Source organism: Chinchilla lanigera, unplaced genomic scaffold (assembly GCF_000276665.1).
Source record: "Chinchilla lanigera isolate Chin_1 unplaced genomic scaffold, ChiLan1.0 scaffold00040, whole genome shotgun sequence".
Taxonomy (NCBI): Eukaryota; Metazoa; Chordata; class Mammalia; order Rodentia; family Chinchillidae; genus Chinchilla; species Chinchilla lanigera.
The window spans coordinates 11,470,494-11,497,546 of record NW_004955441.1 but is presented as its reverse complement, the minus strand read 5'-3'; the positions used below and the strand labels follow the sequence as shown (position 1 = coordinate 11,497,546).

At 34.9% G+C, this 27,053-nt stretch overlaps 1 protein-coding gene across 4 annotated transcripts in view; it reads right to left on the bottom strand.

The window, feature by feature from the left end:
* The window catches only part of Camkmt (calmodulin-lysine N-methyltransferase), a 376,955-nt gene that overhangs the window by 333,347 nt on the left and 16,555 nt on the right, over window positions 1-27,053 (bottom strand). For all 4 annotated transcript variants that reach the window (XM_005390948.2, XM_005390947.2, XM_005390949.2 and 1 more), the window contains exon 3: window positions 22,788-22,852. In XM_005390948.2, coding sequence (XP_005391005.1) covers window positions 22,788-22,852 — 65 coding nt within the window. The remainder of the gene's footprint in view (window positions 1-22,787; window positions 22,853-27,053) is intronic.

Below are 27,053 nucleotides of genomic sequence, written 5' to 3'. Positions count from 1 at the left end.
AAAAAAAAAAAAAAAAAAGAATGTTTATGATAAGTCTTCATGGCTCTGTAGGCAAAGCCAAAGTTTCTTAATAATGTTGAGAACACTTTGGGAAGCAAATCAACAATGAAAGTAAGATTAAAAGATTGAGTTGAAATTGAAAAATGCCAATGAAAAAAATTCTAAAGACCACCTTGATTAATGTAAAAAAAACTTGAATGATGACTTTGGAAAGACAAAGGCAACTGTCAAAGACCATTAAAACTTAGCTTAACAAAAGGAACTGAAAAAATAAAACGGGGTTGAGGCATGTAGCTCAGTGGTAGAGCACTTGGCTATATACTTGAGGCCCTGGATTTAAAACATCACACCACAGAAAAATAACAAGAAAAAAGAAAAACCCTGCAAACCTTGACAAAACTTGAAAGGAAACATTTAATGCAAATGTAGCCATATTTCCCAGTCCAAAGCAATATTCATTTGCATGTTCAATATACTAATTAATGAAACATGAAAAAAAGAAATCTCTTACCTGGGACTTTTTAAAAAAAATTTTAACCCTTATTCAAAATCACAAAGCACTGACAATTAAGGATTTTAAAAATCTCTTAGGGGGGCAACCCATTTATTCAGGACCCCACCTGTTTCTCAGGAACTATTCTTATTCCCCACTCCCCATTCCTATTCTCCAATAAATTTTCCTACTTAACCTCCAAAAAATAAATAAATAAAAATAAAAATCTTAGGAAACTCAAAGAATGTATAATCCAAATGCATTTACTTTATTATAATCCAAGTTCATTCACATTATAGATGACATTAAAATCTAGAGAGATGAAATGATATTAAGATCAATCATCTAAAACCTTTAGTTGAGTATAAAATATGTATTTCCTTGAATTTTAAGTCTTTAGAAACTGAAAATCAAATATGATTTTTAAATTGGATTTTTTTTTAAGCTTTGTGTCTTCCATGCTTAATCTAGTCCTTGTCATACAATAATCACTCAAACATAACTATGAATAAACGATACTGGTGCCCAGAAGTTTTATGTACAAAGTATTGTCTACAAAGATTGTAAATTATATTTGCTCAAATAAGAGGAACAGTTTATGAAACAAAACAATTTCTTACTTACATACCCTAAGTAGTAGTACCTAAACCTAATTAATGAGCAACAATCAAGGTTGTTTCTGAGAACTCAATACTAATGGTAGTATTCAAAAAATGAAAGTTTTTTGGAAAAAGGCCAAAAGTTCATCACTACTTTAGAATTACCAATTCCTTTATAAACCTAATAGTATGCATGGTAATACATTTCCAAAGAAAAGTAACTGCTTCATTTCCTGGGAGGGAGGTAAAATTCACAAACCTTTAAACACAATTGTTGTCTTTAATGTCGTAACACTCTCTTTCATTAGATACTAACTTCCATAAAATATAAAAAGTACGCTCTGGCCCATCTTAACATAACCAAATTGGTTACATGACATAACTGGCTAACACAGACATAGGTGCAATCACTTAGTCCAATATTTATACAAAGTTTGCTGGGCATCAGTATTGCTTTATATACTGTTTTGAGGCTGAGGATACAGCACAATATGGCCTCTGCTCTCACAAGTTTCCCTCAGGTACTAAACAAAGAAATAATGTGATAACAGGAACAATAAACACTACAAATAAATAACAAAGTGATAGAGATTTTTGACAGTCGTGTACTTTAGGAAGCATGGTGTAGCTGGGTGTGGTGGCACATGTCTGTAATCCCAGTACTGGGGAGGCTGAGGCAGGAAGATCTCTGTGAGTTCGAGGCCAACCTGGGCTATAAGGTGAGTTCAAGACCAGGCTGAACTGCATACGGCTTCTCTGAAACATGACAACAGAGTCCTAAATGATGAAATGGAGCATCCCATCTGGGGAACTGAGAAAAGACACAGAGAACAGTAACTGAAACATCTTGAGAGGGAAAAAAAGAGTAGTATTTTTAGATAATAGAGAACAACTCTTGGACATAACTGTAATTAGCTGATTATCAAAATCAGGAAATAAACACCAACACAATATTACCATCTAATCCACAAACTACATTCAAATTTCTGATTGTCCCAAAAATGTCCCTTTCAGGTCCAGAATAAAATCCATAGTCGCTACTTTCCGTTATCACATCTCTTTAGTCTCCTTCAATCTGGAAGAGTTCTCTAGTCGTTCCTTGTCGCCCATGATCTTAATATTTCTGAAGAGTACAGGCCAGTTACCTTGTAGAATGTCCCCCAACCTGTGGTTTGTCTGATTCTCCTCACAACTTATAATTTTTTGGTGGGAATGCCACAAAAACATTACTTCTCCAGTGCATATTAGAATGCACAAGATGTTGTTTTATTCCACTTGTGGCAATGTTAATTTTATTACCTGGTTGTGGTAGACTGACAACTGGTGGTCAACTTATAACCCCCAGCTGAACTGAGTAAGCGTGGCACTGGGAGTGGGAGGCCCACCTGGGGACTGTTGCCAGCAGCATAAGAGGCAGAACTAGAGGAGAAGGCGCTGTTGAGAGCTGAGAGAGGCTGTTGGGAGCTGGTAGAAGCTGTAAGGAACTGTTGGTTTTCTGGAGGAGCTCCTCATGCTGGCTTTCCTGATGAACTTGGCTGTTTTCAACCTCCAAGGAGCTCGGGGCCTTGTTGTTGCTGAGAATAGCTTCAGTTCACTTTGGGGGAGCTCTGGTCCTCACTTTGAGCATCGCTTCCTGGCTCCGGAGGGGTAGACAGTGCACTGCCAGTCTCCGGGAGAAGTTCACTGTGTTGGCTTTCCTGACGGGAACTCGGCCATATTGATTATCGGAGGAGCTCAGGACCTCACTGTTGCTGAGGATGGTACCTTTCAGGGGAGCTCTGGTTCTTCTGAGTGTCACTTCCGGGCTTCAGTGTAGATCCCTTAGCCTGCTAGATCCTTCATCCCACTGGCACAGACTTCCTAGATTCCACCACTGACCTCTAGGCCTTCCCAGCGCAGATCCGTTAAACAGGCCTGCATGAGATGTTGTCATGGGTTCTGGACCTCCAGTTGGATTTGTGGCAGGCATTGTTATGAGCTCTAGGTATTCAGCTGGACTCATGCAGGACATTTTTGTGGGATCCAGGCCCTTGGCTGGATTCCTTGGTCTTGGTGAGTGGACAGAATTCCTGCACTTTTTTGTATATCGTTCTCTGGGTGATTATTATAAATAAGCACGTAAAGTATGTGTCCTGTATTATATTGTTCCCCTTGCAAAATAAGCCCAAACCAACACAGTGGTTAAGGTGATATCTGCTGGACTTTTCCCGTATACAGCACATTATAAATTAATAGCTAATATTTCATGAATTACTTTGACATTAATATCCCATGTCCCAACAAGTTTTTATCTGCTTGTTTGAGCATTTTCAAATGGGCTAGAAAGTAGGAAATTTTGCACCTCTTCTTCTGGTGACATTTGGCAATGTCTGAGGACATTTTTGGTTTTCACAATGAAACCATTGAGCGGATGGAGGTAGAGAAACAAGCTACTAGAATTCAGCAGGCTGAGACCAGGGAGGCCACTACCGGGCACAGCACAAGCCTCACTCCCGATGAAGAATTATCCCACAGAAATGTCACCAGTGCTGAGGCTCTAAGAGTTATGTCGTACCTGTGCCTGATTAAATGACATTCTTTTTTTGAATGACCTTCTAAAATAGATAGAACTTTCTATTTTAGGTAATTTATACATAATATAAGTGTGGATTCACAGCACCACTGAGAAACTTGGCCCCCATTATCCTGAATCCATTCATTCATTCATCTGCTTAATTTCCCAGCCTCTTGAAATGGAACTAAACTCCCAGTGGCAAAGCAGAAAACTCAGACTCACAGATGCAACTCACTTCCTGCCCCTTCCAGTTTCTCCCCATTTTCAAACCTCAACACTGGCCCCAACACAGGGGAAGGAAGGAAAGCCAGTTAGAAAGTTTAGCCTGGACACGCCACTTACACCTGTGTGCCTACTGCCCGTTAGCACTGGGCCCCAGAGCAAGGAAAGCAGCAAAATGAGCCAGATTCTACAGTAAGTGCACTGCACCCTGCATAAGAGCAAGTATTCCCTGCATCCAAACACAGGGAAGATTCCAGATTACTCAAAATTAAACCTTTAAACAGTCCCGTGTGTGTGTGTGTGTGTGTGTGTGTGTGTGTGTGTGTGTGTGTAATGTAAACAATATATAAAAATATATACAATGTAAGCAGTTATACCTTATAATAAAAATGGGATTCAGCCTCTTAAGAGTTTATTGAGAAACACAGATAACCGACTTGAAAACCATAGTTAAATTAGTGTTGTTTCTAATGGTTATATAAGAAATCTCTAGAAGAATTTGTTCCACAGATATTAAAAGATCATAATAATATAAAAATGAGGGCCTTCCAATTAAGAAAATGGAAATAAAGAACAACATAGGTTAACAGTGGTAATTTAACATTAAAAAGCATTTATGATTAATCTCTCTGGGAAATTTACCACTAAAACCAGAAACAAAAAATAAACACAAAAATATACTAAAATATATATAAAGATACTGATACAGCATTAAAAAGAAACTCAATGGTGACAAGTCTAAAATAATTTTTGAAAGCTGAGGCTACCCATAGCTTATCTGAAAGATCATACCTCTTATCATAAAGCAAGTAGTAACTCAAAATTCACCACTAACCAAAGAACAAATTAAGCAATAGATGCTATATGTTTCCCTTTTAAAACTGTAATTTGTGTAAAAATTCACTAAATGTAATCCATAAAAAGCAACAAGGAGAGTGTGAATTCGGCTCCTCCCTCCCTCCACTGACCCAGGACTGCACAGCTGGCGAGAGAAGTCTGAGATCCACCTCTCCCTCCACGGGTGGACTCAGAGCCTGGAGACCTGTCGGAACACCAGCGACAGTAGGACCCTGGCTGAGGCGCACACGATGAACGGGCAGAACTGTGTAAGTATCCCATGCAACATTAGCAATATGAGGGGCTGGGGATTTAGCTCAGCGGCAAAAGCGCCTGCCTGGCAAGCGCAAGGTCGTGAGTTCGGTTCCCGGTACCGGAGAAAAACCAAAAAAAAAAAAAAAAAAAAAAAAAATTAGCAATATGAGCCAACAGGTGACCTCTCACCCTTCTTTTTGTTTTATTCTACTTGTCCTCTTCTTCTCTTTCGTAAACTATCTCTCTTGACTTTATGATACTTTCATGCGAGTAAACACTGTCTCTTCTCTTTCTGGTTCACTTCAAAACTCCTTGGCCTTCTCTTCCAATCCTTCCCTCCTGTGTCCTACAATTACCCAAAACCTGGATGATCATCCTGTGCTCTTCAACCTTGCCCCTACTATATTTAAGCTCATTCATCTCTCTATCCTACACCCTGTCCTGATGAACCCACCACCACAACAGGGTAAAATCACTCTACTAAGTGGAAAATCACTGCATACAAGTTCCTGGTATAACTTGGATTATTTTTCTACAGACCTTCCTCCTACAGTTATAGATATCAGACTAATTGTTACCACAGTTTGTCAGTAGTCGGGCTGTACTTCAGCCTGTTGTTACTGCCAACTGAACTACTTTAACCAGGATGTCACACATGCTATAACCAGTCCCCCACTCCCATAAGACAACACTGCAATTGTAAGGGGTCATAACCATCACCACAGCCTAGTACCAAAGGAATGGGCCCTAAGTCAAATTGATAGTAACTCCTCAGATTTAATATTGGGAAGGTAAGTTCTTGGGATAGACTTAAAAACCAAGAACCATCTACATATAAAAGAAATCTGGAGACAGACACCTCTTAAGAAAGCCCTGGTGGCCTGGGGATTTAGCTCAGCGGCACAGCACCTGCCTGGCAAGCGCAAGGTCATGAGTTTGATTCCTGGTACCGGAAAAAAAAACAAAAAAACAAAAAAAAAAAAAAAAAAAAAAAAAAACAACAAAGAAAGCCCTGACACCAGTGATGAGGCTATCTAATGTAGAAATTTACAAGCATCAACACAGAAAACAAAATAAAATAGAAAATGACAAGACAAAGAAGCAAATGCAATCCCAAATGCCCAGTCCACCCAGGACAAGTCCAGAGCACAAAGAGATAGAGGAAATCGGAAAACAACAAATGGCACTCTCTGAAATGATAGCAGCAGAAGTGAAAAAAACAAATGGAAGCGGCCACAGGAAAAAACAATCTCTAAGGTAAAAAATGAAATGACTATCAAAATAAGAGACATTAAAGCAGACACCAACCCTCAAATCAAGGAGAGCTTGGAGTGAAGTATTTCAAGCCCTAAAGGAAAACTATCTTCAACCCAGACTGATGTACCCCTCAAAACTATCTTTCAGAATGGATGGAGAAATAAGGTACTTCCATGAAAGAGAACTGAAGAAATTTATGACCACCAAACCAGCTCTACAGAATGCTGTAAAGAACATCTTAGAAAGAGATAATGAAAACCACAAACACATGAACACCAATAGAAAGAAGCCACCGGGAGTGCAAGCCATTAAACAGAGGAAAAAGATGGAACAAACCACAGGATAACAACATGACAAAGAAAAGCCAATACATATCCGTTATCACCATCAACGTAAATGGTCTCAACTCACCAATCAAAAAAACCAGACTGGCAGAATGCATCAAGAAGCAAGATCAAACAGAATGCTGCATTCAAGAAACACATTTAACCTAAAAAGAAATTCATAGACTAAAAGTCAAAGGATGGAAAACAGTTCTTCAAGCCACAGGAACCCAGAAAAAAGCAGGGGTAGCTATTCTACTTACAGACAATGTAAACTTTAAGTCAAAACTGATCCAAAGAGATAAAAAAAGGTCACTACCTACTTGTTAAGGGAAAACTCCAAGAAGAAGAGATAACAATCATAAATATTTATGCACCAAACACAGGATCACCCAACTGCATAAAACAAGTATTAACAGACATGAAAAACTAAATAAGCACTAACACAATTATAGTGGGGGACCTTAATACCCCACTTTCATAGACAGATCAACTAGACAAAAAATCAACAAAGAAATATTAGAATTAAACCAAGCCTGTGAACAATGGCCCCATGTTTATAGCAGCACAATTTGTCATAGCAAAATTCTGCAAACAAACTAAATGCCCATCAATCCAAATGCCCATCAACAGAGGCATGTCTTTTGATACAATGGAGTACTATTCAGCCATAAAGATGGATAAACTAGAGACTTTTACACACAGATAAACAGATGCAACTTGAGACCATACTCATAAGTGAAATAAATCAGACCCATATGCATAAACATCATATTGTCTCACTTATGTGAGAAACTGAATGAGTAAATAAGATCCAAAATATATACTAGATATTGTGAATTGGGAAGAAACTGTTCATAAGGAAAGACAAATTGTGATAAGAGAAAAGGGAAAGGAAGAAAGAGAAAAGAAAAAATATATATTTATACACAAGATAGTTAAGATAGTTATGCACCTAGTTTCTCTTAGTTTGTTGAAAAGAAACGTTTGCGCTAATATTGCTTGAACAGGAGATCATGGCTATATCTTGGACTCTCGTATCTAACTACAAGGAAGACAATAATATGTCATGTATTAATTATTGTAATTTTCCTACTAACCTGTTTTGAAACTGTTTTATTGTGGTTTTTTCTCTTAAAAATAGCTAAAAACAAACAAGAAAAAAAGGCAACATAATAAAGGGACCTGACTACAAAACTTCATTGCAACACTTTAATTAAAAGCAGGGAATAAGTCAGACCCATACTAAAACACAAAGTGCAATGCCCAGCTGTCAAATGAAATTCTGAGTCCTATTACCCATTTAGTTTCCTTCCAAAATACTGCTTTTTGCCTGAGCACACCAGACTCAGCTTCTGTCGATCACAATCGAGGAACCTTACCCAACCACGTGCACCAGTTTTAAGTTAAATGTGGCTTTCAGAAAATGGGACTACTCTACTAAATAAATCTGTTCAATTACCATAACAAAAAACTTGAATTTTAGGCATAGTTAAAATTTTAGGGTTACTTAATTAATATGCAGAAAGGCCAAATTCTTACTTTTAATTGTCAGCAAGCAATTTCTGTTAGAAGTTCCAAATAGCAGAGCTCAGTATCTATTCCAGAGGCATAAGATATCAAAGAGTTTATTTTCTTTCTGAAGTGGTCCCTATGCATATGTTTCTCCTTAAAATTTTTTTTAAAAAAGTTTTTATTATCATAGATGAGCTGACACTTTTAAAATATTTTATTTTTACATTTGCTTTTTAAAATCTTTATTCCATTTTCCCCAAAAGTAACACATTTTCAAAACAAATCAAACAATGCAAAGACTAATAAATAAGAAGTTGATTTTTCATATACCCTACCCCTTCAGGTGCCATATCCCTGAAATAACTAATACTGATAACTTGGTGTAAGTGCTTTCACATTTTTATAAAAATAAGATCACATTATTCATATTACTGATCTTATCTAACAATACACCTTGAATCTCTCTCCAAAATACAGCATGTGACTCAATTTGTTCTTTTCAACTGCTACATGATAATCCACTGTATGAATACACCGTGATTTATCCAACAGTTCCACTGGCGACGGGAGTAGCATCAAACTGTTTCCAAGTTATTTTCCTTTCCAGCCCGAATAAGGCTGTAATTAACATCGTCGTACACACACCCTGAGCAGGATAGATACCAAAAGGTGGGACTGCTGGGTTAAAAGGAATTAAAAATAAAACTTAAGATTTTTTTTTTTGGACAAAAATTAATATACACAAAAATAATAAGAATAGAAAATAATGAAATCCCATTTACCTGTTACTCAATTTAACAATGCCAAATTTCAACACTCCCTTTTCCCCTTCCCTATAAAACTGAAACAAATTCTACTGTAGTATGTTTATCTCTATCAATGGTTCTATGTTTGTCAAATCCTTTCTGAAACACAAGTTATATAATAATCGCCAGCATGTACATGTTCGTTAATATTCTCTATAAATTTTTAAAGTCACCTATAATATTCAATTCCTTCTTCCACTAAGCTCTTTGCAATGGAGAAACAGAACCAAAGCAAAGCATTTAAGACATTAGAAAGAGAGACCAGGAAAGATCATCCTAAAAGCATAAAGACCTTGACAAGGAACAATATCAGGCAGGCATAGAGGTGTATTAAGTGACAGAGGCAACAAAGAGAAAGAAAAGAGTAACATTAAGCAGATTTTTAAAAGCTAGCATTAGCAGATAGGAAAAGTACTTAAGGGATTGCTGGTGGTCTGAGTGGGAAATTTCAGCAAAGAAAGCAATTCATGAGGAATAGGACATGCTATTTGAATGTATTTTGGAGCCAGCTGCTTAAAATATATTGCACTAAACCAAAAAAAGTAGATGAATAGCCTCTTAGTACTCTCCCAGAAAAAAAAAGACATCTGCAAGAAAAAAATCACAGATGTGTAACAAAATGACATATTTTCTTTTAGAATAAAAATAACACACCCACTAAAGAAGAACAATATAGAATGTATGTGTTTGTGTATATGTAAAAGTGACACTAATATAAATGTGTTCCTTGAAGGAAATAAAAAAGCCATGAAGTGAAATTTTAAATGCACTAAAGACACGGGCTATCTGAAGGAATTCTAAAGTAAATTGTTGTGTAGAGTGAACATGTTACAAAATAAAGATCATATTCTATTTAAATTATGGTTTCATTTTTTAATATTACGTTCATTAACCTACAAAGTACTTACTGAGTATATTCATTTATGTGAGAGTTACATATGTATGTATGTGTACGTATAATAAAAACAGTAGAGATAGAGTAAGTCCACATGTTAACTCTCTAGGAAATTGACCAGCTCAAGAGAAACACCTAAACATATGGACATCCAGGCTCCCAAAGAAATAGCCCAGTCTACACAGAAACCTATTGTCAATCAGCTGGAATATCACTAGAGTTTCTAATTAGTTTTATAGTAAATAATACTTGAAGATCACCAGATATTTAATCAAAGTTTTCATTATAAAAGACAAGCCAAAAAATAAATAAATAAACAGAAAAAGGTAACTTCAAGGAAATAGAGACTTAAATGAAAACAAAGGAAAGAAAAAAACCTTTCATTAACATCTTCAAAAAGATAAGAGAAAAATCAAGAAATATAAAATTAACGCCATGGAGGAAAAGAACTAAGAAAGAAAAAAAAAACTGTCTCAGATATTAAGTATGCCTGAGAATAAAGAAAATATCAAAAAGCTGCAAAACAGATAATTTTAAAACTGTCCAGTGCTCAAGACTTGAGAGAAAACAGAAGAGACCAAATTATTAAAGAAACCTCTCAAGAAAATTTCCCAGTGAAAAATATTACTTTCTAGATTGAAGAGACCCACCATTAAACATCCAACACAATGTTTGAAAATAGAACTACATCATGATATTAAAATCATAAAATTTCAGAGCACTGGGAATATTAGGTCCCAGAAAGGACAGATTTCATAAAAAATGATAAGTAGAACAGGGTTAGACATCCCAAATCCAACACTAGAAGGTATAATGCATTTCTATAAAATTTTAAAGAGAAAAATATTTGAAACTCCACCATTTTATATCCAAAGTATCACAAAGTCTCAAAAACTTATTTACCCTTATTTTCTCAAGAGGATATTATACTGTGTAATTCTAGAAGGAAGGAAGGAAGGAAGGAAGGAAGGAAGGAAGGAAGGAAGGAAGGAAAGAAACAAAGAAAGAAAGAAAGAAAGAAAGAAAGAAAGAAAGAAAGAAAGAAAGAAAGAAAAAGAAAAAGAAAAAAGAAAGAAAGAAAGAGAAAGAAGGAAGCAGCTATGGGATTTAGGAATGAAATCCAACACAAAAGATACATAACGAGGGCCGGGGATACAGCTCAGCGGCACAGTTCCTGTCTGGCAAGTGCAAAGTCCTGAGTTTTTTTTTTTCCCCAGTACCAAAAAAAAAAAAAAGACATGTAATGAATCCTCAGAATGATAGTTAAGGCAGATATCACGATGAAAGGTTGGTAGCAGACCTAGAGAATCGACTAGAGTATGCCAGAAACCTTCAAAAAGATTCCAAGAACACATAACTCATGGTCTAATTATTGTACAGATACTTGAACTGAAAACACATTGGGCCTTAAAAGCATACAAATAAAGTCATGTTCTAAAATAGTGTGTTCATGACATTAAATTTCTATTTAATGTCATTAAGGTAATCCAGCCTTTTTTGGCAATATCTTAAAAATTGTTAGCAGAGTGAATCCATGAGTGAAGCAATGTTATTTTAAATTATTTTAAAAAGATGTTTGCTGGTTATAGTTACGATCCAGTTCACAGAAATCATCCAAGTACCTGAATGCACCAGACAATGAAATATTTATCCCAATTTTAACACAGAAGTTTCTTCAACGTGTGTAGAAAGAATGTTTTATTCCTTTGTAGTAAAGTTGCAAAATCATTTGAGAATTGAAAATGCAGAGCAGCACATAAGAGGTACTTAATAAATACTTGTTGAGATTGCTCTTTCTTTTCCAATCTATAAATAAACAAAAGAGGCAAATGATGATCCAGTTACCTATATATTCTATAAATTATGTATAAAACATAATTATATAAATATATACACACACATGAACACACATTTGTATACTTGCACACACATATACTCCCAAATACTTTATATTTCTGGAGAACTATATTAATTTTTTATTTTATTTTAAAAATACATTTCATAATTTTAACTAATTAAATTTCAAAAATATGCTTTCTTAAAAATACTGGCTATGGAAAAATATTTAAAATAGGATGTGCTTAGTTTTTAATGAAAAGAATGATATAAATACTTCTTAACAGCCAGGCATTTGTAGATGGTATGGGAATTTCCCAAAGATGAACCTGTATTATTAAGAAACACCTATTACCAAAAGAACTTACAAATATATTATTTAATTAGCTTTAATACACAAAATGACTAGTGAGAATTCACTATTTCTTCAGCAGACAGTAATCTGAAAAATATACAAAGAGAAAGATGTCTTAAACACTTCCAAGATGGACATGATGATGCATACCTATAACCCCTGAACTCTGGGAGGCTGAGGCAGGAGGATCATAACCACAGCTTGTTTGAGCCCAACCTGGGTAACATAATAACTTAGCAACCCACACACACACACACACACACACACACACAGGTATCATGTCAAAATAAAATTTTTTTTAATGGCTGCGGTTGTAGCTCAATGTGAAGGGCCTGGGTTCAACCCCCAAAACCAAAGAAAGTTAAACGCTTCCAAATATAGAGTGTGTATCAGGAGTTGCAAATTCAAATGTTCATGGGCAGAATGCTGAGGGTCACAGTAAAACAAAGAACCTGCCCACTCCAGAGAATGATTACCATATGCGCTCAGACTCAGGCCACTAGATCATTCTCTTTCCCTAAGAAACTGGAAACCTCAGTTTTTACATGAATGTTCCTTACTCTAAAATCTTGGCAGTAACACTCTTTTCTTCAAAAATTATTATATCAGATTCTCCAAACATTTATGTGTTGTAAATTTAGTTTCTGTTAGGGGGACTGTGGTACATCATGTCATATAAAACTGAGACCTAGGTTTCCCTCCCCGTATGTAGAATAATATATCACCTACAAAAACCCTGTGCAGAATGAGTGGATTTGTGTGAGTGTGACTAGGGATTCGAATGAATCAGAGTATGCATACTGAATAATACGCGAGCTAGTCTTGTACGAGGAACTATGGTGGGATAGAGGTAAACCTAAATAAAAATAATTAATGTACGCTTCTAATCTTTCTGCCCTTATCTTCCAAACATACACCTATGAATCATCCAAACTAGGACTCCTGAGCAAGGAGACACTGTTAATAATTATGTCAAGAAAAATGGCATAGAAGTCTGCTAAGCAAACAAGGCCGCACAGTCACTCTAAGCAAGAGAACCTGGTTTGCTTCAGTCTCTTCTCCTCCCTCCAGTCTGCCTACCCCTGGTTCAAGTCATCCAGGGAAACTCCTGCCTTGACAGGTTTGCCATCAGATCTGTAATAGGAAATCACACGGCAAAGGGGGTAAAAAGGCAGAGAAAATTTGTCTTATGATAAATACAAGATTTAGAATTTTTTCTGAGACTTTTTGTGTGATTTCATTGTATATAAGATGGCAGTAGATGGGAGAAGGGAAATAGGGAGGTGGTAACAAAATTGCAAAAGACTGTTGCCTTTGTTTTACTGAAGAGAAGTAAAATAGTTAAGTTACTTGAGCATATTTTTTATTGAATGGACTTTTACCATCCTTTGAAACTGTATCACAAGTTTTATAAATACTGCAGAAGTACAAAGCACGATCCTTGCAATCAAGGGGTTAAATTTTATTTTAGGAGAAAAAGATAAGCAAATGGCTAATATATATGATTATTGATTGACTGCTAAATTGCACAATATAAACTACAAATCTGCAGGACTTAAGAAAGACAAAACTGAACAATATGAATCAATCTCTTCCTCCTCTCACATGCTTGTTATTCTAATTTCTTTTTCACAGAACACCAGTGAAAAAGCAGAGAACTCATGGTTTTCATGAATATAAGCTACTTCTCAATAGTACATAATGGCAATCCAACCAACCCCTACTAAGTTCTGATTAAGTGGGCAATTATTCAAATAAAAAAGTACATGATGAATCAAAATATTATTGGTCTTTCTTTGCTTATCACACAATTAAAAAATAATACTTTATATGATTTTTAGTTTTAAGTGTGAACTGCACCACATCTTTTAATCAGAAATTAAGTGACGTTAATTGTCAAAGACTCCCAGGCAATGATGTAGAAGGCTGGCCTTCAACCTAGAAGGGCAAAGGCTTCACACAAATCATGAATTTACTACCTGCAGCAAAGATTTCACTCGATTCAGCATATTAAAACGAGCAGATTGTGAGCATGTGGAGTTATGTACAATATACATAATTCATCCATATTTCAGACTCATGCACACAGAATGATCTGAAACTTCTCCTCATTCCTTCCTACCTCCCCAGGACACAACACAAATATTCAAATTCAGAGCTGGGAGTAGAGAGTGAGGGGCGAAAGGGAAGAATATAAAAAAAGATGAGGCACCTTAACACAAGCACTAAATTCATTCAATCAAATACTTTGTTCACATCAAGCATTCATAAGAATAGTACAATACACGCAGGCCATACAAATGCCCACATATTCACCAGGCCGACCAAAACCAAAACAAAGATCTTGCTAAAGACAAAAAAAAAAATCCTTTTGTTAAGCTCTTTGTGTGACTTATGTTTATGTAAGAGATCTTAAAATATTACCATGGCCAGAAGCTTAAGAAGCACCCTAGAGAAAAGGCTATGTAAAGACAAAAATGGTTATTACTATTGTTATTGTCGCAAACAGCAGCACTTCTATTTTTTAAAGCCCACATTTGATTTAAGACTATTAAAAGAAAATGCATTCCTTCTCCACTATCCTCACTCCCCAAATCCCCACTCCATTAGATTGTCAACTACCTTTCACAAACCCTAGAGAGCCCATTTTCCAGTGACCTTTAATCAGTCTCCTCTGAGACAATCCACTGCACAGAATTCTTTTCCACTTGCCAAAGTTATTTTCTAGCCCTCCCAGTTACCACTTTTAGTTTTCAATTCTCATCGTGAACTCTTAAAACTAATTTCTCACCATTTTGGGAAAACATAACCTTTGAGAAACATAGTAGAACAGTTCTAAGTTCCTGTGTGATCACTTACTAAACCTTTAAGCAAATTATCCTGTTGTAAGTACCAGTTTTCTCAGCCTGCGTAAAATTAAGAATATTCAACGGGATAATATTTATAGAGTTTCTGATAAATACTGTAAGGAATGCAAAAGTAATGGTAGCTATTTAAAAGAAGATACAGAAAGGAGTTTTTGCAGTATTTGCTCAGAGGGGGGGAAAAAGGCTTGCTTTGCGTATCTTCTGCTAAAATGCGGAGGCCCTTAAACTGCGAACCTCCCTTCAGACATTTACAGGAGGCAGAAACTAGCAGGTTTTTGACAAAGATACAAGGGTTGCTCCGATTAAAATTTACGAATCTAGAAAGGATTATAAGGTTTATTTCAGGATTTTTTTTCACAATAGCCCCACCTTGTATTATCAAAGAAAACCATTCCAACTCCCTGATTTCTTACTTCAAATTAAAATGTTTTTAAAATGTATTATAAAGAGACATCTCCTAATTGTCCTTTCCCTGGTGAACAGAATGAACAAATGCAAAGGACTCTGCATGATTTAAAGGGATGCGTACCCAGCACTGGGCAAAAAGATAAAAGGGCCCTGACAACAATGAACCGAGGAAGTCAGTGCAGTATGGTTAAGGACACTACTGTCTACCGACCTAACCCAACCTAATCTTCTCTAGCAGGTAAGAAATCCAAGGCCCCATGTACACTGTGATTCTAAAGGGCCATGAGCCAGACACAGAGCCCATGCGGTATACCACCAGCTCCCCACTGGCTCTGGGGTCCCTGCTAATTTTAAGGCTTCTGACTATCTATACATCCCGATGACAGAATGCACTGACACCATTATAAAATTACTTTCTAACTTATAAACTTATTTTGTAACTTATAAACTAAGTCCAAACTTCAACATTCTGCCACTGACTGACTCTTGCCTCTTTGTATTCCCTCAGTCTAACATATAGGAGCTTAAATGATTTGATCTTTCTTAAAAGTATTGGGAGACTAAGACATTAACATCTAATATGCTGTGAGATCTCAGGGAAAAGTACAGTGTAAAGGTATTTTCTATTTTATGACTGGTAGAATAAATTTCTACCTCACTTCACAGTACTATCATAACCAATTTCAGGTTTTAAGACAGTTTTCAGTAAAAAATTAGTAATTTGGAAGTTAAAGAGTATTTTTTCAAAATGAAACTATTAGTTTTCCTATTTATAAAAGTAACACATACCATAAAAATTCAAACAATCTTGAAAAGTATAAAGAAAAAATGCAAGACCAGGTATGGTGGCACACACCTATAATCCCAGCACTCAGGAGGCTGAGGCAGAAGGATTGTCATGAGTTCAAGGCCAGCCTGGGCTACAAAGTGAGCTCAAGGCCAGTCCGAACTGCATAGTGAGACCCTGTCTCAAAAAGACAAAAAAAAAAAAAAAAAAAGGAAAAATGCAAATTGTGAATAACCCAACAAACACTGAGTACTGTGCCGCGGTCCTATGCATAGTAATAGTTACTCACATATGTAATAGCTCTACACATTTTACAGAAACAGGGTCACATTCACTGTACGGATCTTTTAATCTAACATGGTTTATAGATCTTCAGCAACTACACAGGATTGCATTACAGGGGCTGTGCAAAATTAGCCAGTCACATAAAATTAAATATTAACATTTTCCCAGGTATTCATTGTGTTGCAGTGAAACCCTTTCTAAACCTTTACATGATGGTCTCATTATTTTTTAGAAAGAAAATTATTAGAACATATATATTATAAAAATATAATATATTAAAATTAGGAAAGATACTGTGAGACTGCCTCTGAAAAAGTAGAATCAATTTATTCTCCTACCAACTGTGTGTAAGAATGTCCATTCCTCTCTAAATGCATTATCACTTCTTTGGCCTTTATCAATGCAACAAAAATTATACCTCACTGTTTTAATTAATTTCCTTGATTATTAGGAAAATAATAATTTGATGTCTTTATAGAACATTACTATTTGGGTTTTTCGGTTGTTTTTGTTGTTGTTGTTGTTTTGTCTTTGAGACAGGGTCTCACTATGCAGGTCAGGCTGGTCTTCAACTCACTTTGTAGCCCAGGCTGGGCTCAAACTTCCAATGATCCTCCTGCCTCTGCCTCCTGAGTGCTGGGATTACAGGCAGGCACCACCACACCTAGCTAGTATTTCTTTTGTGAAATATTTATTCCTAACTTTTGGCTGTTTTCTCCTCCTACAGATTTGCAGATTGCCTGTCTTTTTGTTACTGATTTGTGAAACTTCTTTACAAAATAAAGAGAATATATGTTTGTGTATATGTCATATATAATAACTACCACTTTAACATTTGTATTTCAACTTTTTGATGCTGCTTTTTGAGTAAGGTATCTTTAATCTGTAGTCAATCTACTAAATTCATGGGGTTTGGTGTCATACTTAGAAGGGCTTCCTCGTTTCAATGTAATAAAGGTATTCATCTGACATATCTACAAATGTTTTGATTTTTAATTAAATATTTAATTGCTCTTAAATTATTTTGATATATAGTACAGAAGAACTAGTAAGCTCTTTAAAAAATTCCTAGTTAGTGCTCTTGGTACTATGTATTAAAAAAAAAAAAAAAACCTATCCTTTTCTCTCACTGAAATTTGCTTAGTGCAAATTAAGATTGATCATATGATAAATCACATATTTTTAGGTCTTTGTGAATACTATACTAAAACACTAATTTATATGTGTACTTCTGCACTAATGCCATATTGTTTTAGTTGTATATCTTTACATTGTATTCTTGTATAACAAAATCATGTAAAATAGCAAGACAGGATAGCACATGCCACAAATACTTCCTATTTTGTATTATTTTCCAAAACCAAACACAGTGAAAAAGTTCAAGAATGGGGCAGATAATGCCAATAAGAAAAAATAATACAAATATTATTTACAGTTACTGTTTTCACATTATCTAATTTTATGTTCATTATACTACAAAGTAGTAATTGTTTCTTATTTAATTTTACATAGAGTTCAGACTTGTTCAAAGAATTGCTGATGATCATACAATAACTGGCAGGCTAGAGCATGAATTTTATGACTCATGCTCTTTCCATGACACTTACTTAAAAATAGCACAATGAATGATATATAAAACCCTAAATTTTCTCACTTTTAAATTAAGCTATTTTACTATATATCTATGTATGTACATAGACATAAAGCATATGTATGTATATAAAGTACATGTGTAGACATATATTACACATGTATCATACATGCATACTACCATATACACATATATTTTACATAACTAAATACATACTTTTATATGAATGAAGAAAACATTAAACTGGTATTCTTGAAGCTTTGATAGTTCCACTAATATTACAGACTCTTAACTACATAAGAGTAATGAAATTTTTTTTTAAAGTTTGGAAAACTGGTAATTTTATCTATATTCCAGAAGAGATTGTAAACTTTGTTTTCTTAAATGGACATTAAAAAGTGAAAATATGTTTTATTTTAATAAGAATCTTTCAGTAATATTGATTACTAGCTTACAAGAGGTTTTTTGGGGTATGTCATAAAATAGGTACTACTATCAGACCACTAGGAAGAGCCCATAATCAGTCTCTGTAGCAGTGCACCAGAAGTCCAGGCAGGCCCTACGGTTCCCAGGGGAGACAAATCACTACTGCCATACATAACAGCACATCAGGCAGAAAGGGTCTACAGACGTGATCTTCGTGTAGCCCAGTCAGGAGGGAAAAAATGTGAAAGAATGGCAAAGAGGTTTTACCAATATATTCTCCAAATTTAAGCTACACCATTAGCAGGAATCCTAATTCACACTAAGTTATAGCAATAATACAAACAGCTATTGAATTCTTATCCTTTAGGAGTATATATATATACAATAAATTATATGGGAAGTGTCATTTATTCATGCTATCTAACAAAGGATGATATACTTTTTAAAAATGTACAAATGAAGCTATTATACTCCCAAGCACAGATGAGACTGCATAAACAACGAATAATTATACTGGTTTGGATCAGTTAAGCTCTGAGAAGAATGACATTTTTAAAAACTCATTTCCGTTGAAGAAAGAGACACCTTTGGAGAGGAGAAGAAGAGACACAACATAGTGGGGCTATTCTGATTAGAGGGGGTGGCTGGAAACACACACGAGAAAACAAGCATGAAATCTGCTGCAGCGCTGATAACCAGAGCACTGCCTTGCTACCCAAGGTATCTGAGCAACATGTCAAAGGAAACAGTAAAGCAGTAAGCACCTCGCTGGAGGTGAAGGATGTCACCCTGTACTTCCCGAGGTAGCTGGATTCATCCTTTCAAGGCATGATAAATCAATAGCAGGCTTATTCTCTCTGCACACAGCTTTGATATCTCAGAAAGAAGTAGACTTTTAAATACTGGGGAAAAACATACAAACAAAAATGAAGTAAGTGTACTTTTCCCTAAAGACAAGCAAAAATGGAGGTTGACTTTTGAAAACTGTTTCCCACAATAGCAAATACAAATACATAAAAATAAGGCTGGGTCCTACACTACACAGCAATAAGTCATTATGCAGAAATAAGTAATTCTGCATGAAATTCATTTTAATCTCTTCCTATACCACTCAAAAAATTCAATTAAAAAAAAAGAATCTCAAAAATACAATTCATTGTGAAGGTACAATGTTTAAAAAAATATTTCTATACAATAAAAATAAGTATAAAGAATATTTTATTTTCCAACATGTCAGGAAATTTTTTAAAACTTATAGTTTTATTTACTTTCTAAAATTAAGGAGGGCTGGGGATATAGCTCAGTGGCATAAGCACCTGCCTCGCAAATGCAAGGTTGTGAGTTCGATCCCCAGTACCGCAAAAAAAATAAAATAAAATAAAATTAAGGAGAGTTTTTCCATGACACTTTGGTCAAAGCATGACAAATTCTGGAAGTAAGGCTGATACTTTAATCTTTGAAAATTTACAGTGAATACAATTACTACCTGATCTTCAAATTTGATATTAATAGTTCTACTAACCCACAAATATACGGTTTATAATAAACACATAGGTTCTTGTGGCTCTAAAATATTTTAACGTTTTTCTATTACCAAAAAATACTATTAGCCTAGAAACAAATTTCTAAAATAAATGGATAATTTTATTCTTTGTTCACTTTAGACTATTAGAAACATTTTTCCTCGTTTTAAATATCTTTGAGTTTACTGTCATGATAATGATTTAGGAACAATACTCTTATATATAACTTTCATTATCAGTATTAAAAGACAAAAAATATTATTTTTCTTAAAGCTAGAAATATAAAAATTGAACTGACAGTTAAAGCAAAAATAAAAAAGAACACCAAATTGAACTAAAATATCAAGCGTGAGAAATCTATACTACTGAATTGATTAATATATTAAGTATATTAGAAACAAATCAAATGGCAACTTGTAAATACATGTTTATGCTTTTATATGGTGAAAGCTTACAGCTATTCAAGTTATTTTTTGCAATCACTTTGTTAAGACAGAATTATGAGTGTGGCGCCCTCTGCTGGGTTTTCTAGTCACAAACTCAATCCAACAACCACAATTTGTGTTAAAAAAAAAAAAAAAATCAAACTTTGAGGCATCAAGTGAAAAATCATTTTTCAATCCATGGTTATTTTATATCAAAGATTATATAAAAATTATAACCAAATTTAATTTATTGGGACAGGACTTAACTAACTTATTATTAAGCAAAAGATCAAATAGATTTTTCTTTTAAAATAAAAAAAATATAAACTAATATGATGGTGTACACCTCTAATCCCAGCACTCTGAGAGGCTGAGGCAGGAAAATCACAAGCTCAAGCACAACCTGTGTGACTTAGCAAGACCCTGTAGCTCAGTGCCAAGGTTCTGGGTTCAATCCCCAAAACTAAGAAAAAAGAAAAAGAAGTAATATGAAGGTTACAACAAACATGTTTTAATAGGTCTTATTTTTGTTATTGCTTTTAATACTGGACAAAATATTTAGGTTTTTAAGACAATATATTATAATAAACTCTTTTAGCAATTTTATCTAACTTTCCTGGTTTGTTAGTTCAATCAAAATAGTTTATTTTAAAATACAAAATAACAATATTTTAATTGAAACTTATTTTCAATTGATAAATAAAAACAAACTTGTGCATATTATTATGTTTTATTACAAAAAAAGAAAGAAATTTAACAGGGACTCATGATGAGTAGTAATTAGTACACAGCTTCCATTTATTGAGTGTCAAGCAAGAGGAATGCAGGTACTGTATACTTTCTATACATTACATACAGTCTTAAGAAATGAAGCTCACAGAGATTATATAAATTGCTCAAGATGAAGCTCAGAGCCAGGATTGAAATGCAGGTGAATCATACTCCAAAGTCTCAAAAATATTCTTAACCAATTTCATGCAATCTCCCCTTTCATTACTTCAACAACTTATGAGTGCATGGGGACAAGATGATGAGCATGTTAGAGAAGGACAGATGATTATTCATCTGTACGGTAACAATTCAGACCTTTAGGAATGTATTTTTATTTTATATAATGCTGCCAGCTAGTGGCCCTATTTCATACTGAGTCATAAAGAACAATGCTTGATTTGTTTTCCTTTTTTACACTACTGAGTCAAAAATTCTGCAAATTCCTTCCAAGATCATGCTCTGAAACTATCTATACCTGTGGATGACTTCATTTAACCTCATCCCAGCCTGTGGGCTGTCTCCTCAACCAGCATTAGTATTCCTTGCTCAGTCCCTGCCTGGGCCCCAATGAAAATATAACATCTGCCTAAACGGGAAAGAATTCAGTATATGCCAAGACATAGAGGCTAAAATGTATACTTGTAACTGCCCATGGAAGAGAAGCCTACCTTATTTTAAATACTTTAAGTAATTTTAGGATACTTATAGATTCTTTAGGGACAAAATACAACTTTTCTATACAAAAAATGTGAGTCAGTGATAGAGCACTAAGCCCCGGGCTCAATTCCCAGCACCATTAACAGGAGGGGCAGGATGGGGCCAGGCGGCATAGGGAAAGAAGAAATGCTTTCCACAATGTGGACATATAGAAAAATTATTGTCTGACTACGACTGGACCTTATTCTATGAAAGATCTCTGTATTTAACAAAGCAGTACTGTTAGTAAAGTATGTTTAGACAATAAGTAATTATAATTCTGAAGTTCTACTTGAGGAAAAAATATGCGTACTATTTTTACATTTAAAATGGTCACATTTAACCAATAATTCACTATCTTAAGATAAATATCTTACCCAACAAATAAGAAAGAGTACAGAACACTCATTATGGTATTTTTTCTAACTCAGTGACATAAAGGTATTTTTGGCTGAATTTTCTCATACTATGACATTATTTCAGAATTATTTAAGTGATTTTCTCAGTGAAGAAATATGTCATCATTTAATCAGAGGCTTAGACGCAAGTTCAATATATTGTACAGCCCTGTAATATTTCATGAAACAAAGACTCTGTGGTATTGAGTATATTAGCATCACGGAAAGTATGTTCTGGGTTTAACCTGTAGTCAAAGTGCAAAGCAGCAGAAAGATGAACAGAAAGCACCAAAAACACAGTAAGGAAAGAAATAAATCCTCTGTTGGATTAACTTTGTGAATTGAAAACGAGAAACAAAAAGGACAGTACTAGAGAGTCCAGTGGTCTTCTGACCTGTGTGTGTGTGTGTGTGTGTGTGTGTGTGTGTGTGTGTGCCTTTTTCTCTCTCTCTCTCTCACACACACACCTGCACAAGGTAGAAAGTGCTATATCTCATTTAGTACACACTTTATACAAGGCTTAATTTGCAGCTAAAGACAACATTTTATATATATGTACATATACATACATATACATTAGTAAGTATAATAAATATTGCAAAAAAAACTAAATTGTTTTTTAAAACTTTAAATATATTTCTATAGAGATAGTATATAACTTACAGATATTTCCTGTATTGTCAAAGCTGGTAAGAACATCTTCAACATTCAAGGACCCACTATTATGCCTACAAATGAATAAAATATTTTTATTAATGATTCTGAAATAATAATACCTATTTTTTAAAAAGATGAATCCATATTATGATACAACCAGTATGAATAAACTCTTCTGTGTTCTATTTTTAAAATATTTTCTGCCCACTAGAGGGAGAAGAAAAAAATCAAAATGGTCTTTAGGATATTTAATGCAATAACATTTCTTGCTTAATCAACATCTTAAATATTATCTTTTTAAAAAACCACTGCTGTTTTAGTTACATAAAAGTGAAGTTCTTAACCTTACAGACCAACCCACTCCCAAAGAAAACACACCACACTGAGATTCTGAACATCAAAAGAACTGATCACCTCCAGAGCCGCGTTCAATGATAAGTTTCCTCGAAGGCAGCACAAGTTCAGACCTTCAGTCACTAAGAACTCACCAGACCCTTTAGGTCTGCCCGGTCTATCCACAAGCAGCTCTAAATGTCAGTGGGCGAAGTTTCTGTAGAATTTGTGGACCCAAAGGTCCGCAGTTCATCGGGTGTGAGTTACTTTTCCCTTAGAGATTGGTGCTGATCTCACGACAGCCTTCTACACTCTCCCTCATAAAATTTACAGCTACTTTAGATGCTTTAATAGTTTATAATAATTATTAATTGCTGATAAAATGTATTTCATCAATACTACTTTAACTATCATTAAAACTCATTACAAATAATATATAGTTTTATGAACTAAATTAAGTCCCCTCAAAAATTCATGTTTAAATCCTACTCCCAGTAGCTCAGAATGTAACGCTACTTGGAGACTAGGTCTTCAAAAAGTAAGTAAAGCAGCTCATTAGGATATCCTTAATCCAGTATAACTGGCGTCATAAGAAGAGATTACAGCATAGGCAAAAGGGGCACACATAAGGAGGTCTAAGAGTCGAAAAGGGTGGTAATCTGCAGAACAAGAGGTCTCGGAAGAAAGCCAGCGTGCTAAGACCTTGATCTCACACGTCTATCCCTGCAACTCTGAAAAAATGAGTTTCTGTTGTTTGAGCCATCCGGCCTGTGTATTTTGTTTTGGCAGCCTAAGCAAACTACTCCAGTACACATAATAAGAGAATGCTTGTAAATTACCCCCATTAGAAAAAATGGGTTTTTTATTTCTATCACGGACATCCACTTTGTTGACAGAATGAATATGTAAATTAAAATAAGTTATCTGCGATCCTAAGTGGCCCGACACTAGGCTCAAAAATACTATGTCCCAACTGCAAGACAAAGCTACCAGCCACAAACCAAAGCTTCCTCACAACACAGTGATTCTGTATCTGGTGCGCATCTAAGGTTCTCTGTACAGATGAGATTACTTACATTAATGCTATGGGAAAATACAGTAAACAGCGAGATAAAAGTAAAAGCAACAAAGTATTTAACATCTAATATATAAGATGAAGTGTTAAAATGATTAGCAATATAGCACAGGACTCGAAAAACTTTCTCCTAATTATTAAAGCAATATATAGTTCCTTCAAGAAAAAGTTGCTCGTAATTCTAATGTAGAGAGACAACCAGAATTATTGTGATATACATACCACAAATCTTATTCTATGCTCATATATACTTTTCATAAACAACTGACAGAACATTATTCATACTGTTTTATAATTTGTTTTCTACTTAATGTGTTATAAACAGTTTCCACATCAAGTAATCTCCTGTAACATGATTTTAATGGCTACTAAGTAATTCAATTAATGACTGTCTATGCCATAATCTACTGAACTAACATTATATGTCGGCTTTTAACATTGTGTCAGTTTTGTGCATATATAGAAAGCTGCAGTGAAGGTGCTTGTGAAAATTATCATAAAGGACATTCTCCCTCTCTGTCACACACACACACACATAATCAGGATGAAATAACAATATGAAATCTAAGACAAAAGTAGAAAAAAGATGCAAATATTTTGCATAGCTAAATATTTCTAAAATTAGGAAAATAGAAGTGAAACATTTTAAGAGTTAAAAGTCCTATTCAAAATAAAAAGTGAGACTTGCATGGTCATCACTGAGGCATTCTCTCTCCTGAGTGCATGCGTACAGCACACAATGCTCACACTCCCTTGTGGAGCTGGCACATGCACGGCACACACCTGGAACCTTTTCTCATCTCCTTTCCCTCCCCTCCTCCTTGGCTCTCCCATCTCTTGACCCCCCTCCCATTTGTGAAAGCTCTATCCCTATACTTCCTATTATCTCACTTTTATTTTGCTCCTTATTTATATTTTGCATTCCTCTTACAAGAGAAACCATATGATATTGAAGCGTGTGTGTCTGCTTTATTTCACATAACATTACGGTTTCAAGGTGCATCCATCCATCCTGAGAAGCTATAACACAAAGTAACTGCATTACCTGTCAATGTCACACCTAAATACCTTGTAAGAGAACTGAAAGTATATGTTCATACAAAAACTTGCACATGAATTTTCACAGTAGCATTCGCAAAAGCCAAAAAGTAGACACAACTCAAATAACCATTAACTTATGAATGGGACAGCAAACATGGTATTATCCACACACTGGGATATTACTCAACCACAAAAAAAGAAATGACATATTGATGCATGGTACAATATAAGTGAATCTTATTAGCACATTATTCCAAGTGTAAGGCACCCATAAAAGGCCACATATTATATTATTCCATTTACATGAAATGTCCAAAACAAACAAATTCATATAGAAATTGAAACTACTGAGGGGAGAAAAAAGACAGGAAGACACTGGTAATGTGTATGGGTCTTCTTTTAGGGGTGATGAAAAATTTTAGGATTAAATAATGGTGATGACTCATAACATAGTGAATATATTTTAAAAACACTGAGCACTACACTTTAAAATGTCTCTTTTTAAAAATGGTGAATTTTATAGCATGTAAATTTTATCTTAACCAGATAATTGATTTGAAAAACAGAAAAAGTAAGCCAGAGAGTGAATGAAATGAGCCCTTAAACCCTAAAGAAAAAGATTGGAGGATTATAAAGTTTTAGATTTTCTTTTTTTTTTTTTCTCCAGTACCGGGAATTGAACTCACGACCTTGCACTTGCCAGGCAGGCGCTGCGCCGCTGAGCTAAATCCCCAGCCCCAAAGTTTTAGATTTTCTATTTTTTTGTTTGTTTGTTTGTTTTCTGGTACCGGGAATCGAACTCATGACCTTCCACTTGCCAGGCAGGCACTGTGCCACTGAGCTAAATCCCCAGCCCCTAGATTTTCTATTTTAGATATGACTTGCTTTGAAGGCTTTTCAAAAACAAGTCGCTGAAAACTTTTTTTCAGTGTTACAGTAATAGGAAATTAGTAAATGCCTTCTACAGGTAATACAGGAAAATCTGAACATTTCTCAGGGGAACATTTCAATTTACTGAAACTTTGGTCATATAATCAAAAAAACAAACTAGGAAACTAAGTTATAACTAACCTGTATCTATTACCTAAGTTGAATGAATATATAGACTTGAGTTTTCTGCATACACTGGATCATACTTTATAGACCCTATAAAGTTTCCTCTAAATAGAACAAAAGGTGTTTTAACAGTCACCCCTGGTTTTTGTCACACCTTGTAATAAAACTATGCTTTTAAGTATAAATCAGTACTCATGTCTGCTCAGTTACCAGACTTGCCAAGGTTTTACTTATTAAGCACTCACAAGGCACATACTAAATTCCATGGAGTAATGGTTTGATTTGTCTTCTTTGTTCCCTAGAGAAGCAACATATGATCTCATTTCAGTGTACTATACTAAACAGATACCACAAGGCCTTACCCCAGTCTAAGCTACTAGGCCAAGCCAAAAGACTTAAAATTAAAATAGTTGAAGAAACATGTATTATAAATAGATATCCTTCATGAAAATTTTTTGCTTAAAATTACTCCTAGCCTCATCTAAGCCTTATCCAGTCATATGTCCACCAGAAATGTTTTTGATCCTCTTACAGTTACTATAAATGTGCCTCTCCTTTTCAAAATGTTAAATCCTGTCAGGAAGAGCAGATTTTATAAAATGAAACAGCTACAGTATTATTGCAATGTACTAGAATATAACTGCAAGAAAATTAATTCAGTAAAAGTGATATCTTGTTACTGCAGTTTGCACCTCTCTTGTCTCCCTTCTAATTTTCAAAGCCAGAGCAGTCTGTGTATTTCCCACACTACCAGTGTTTTTAGCTGA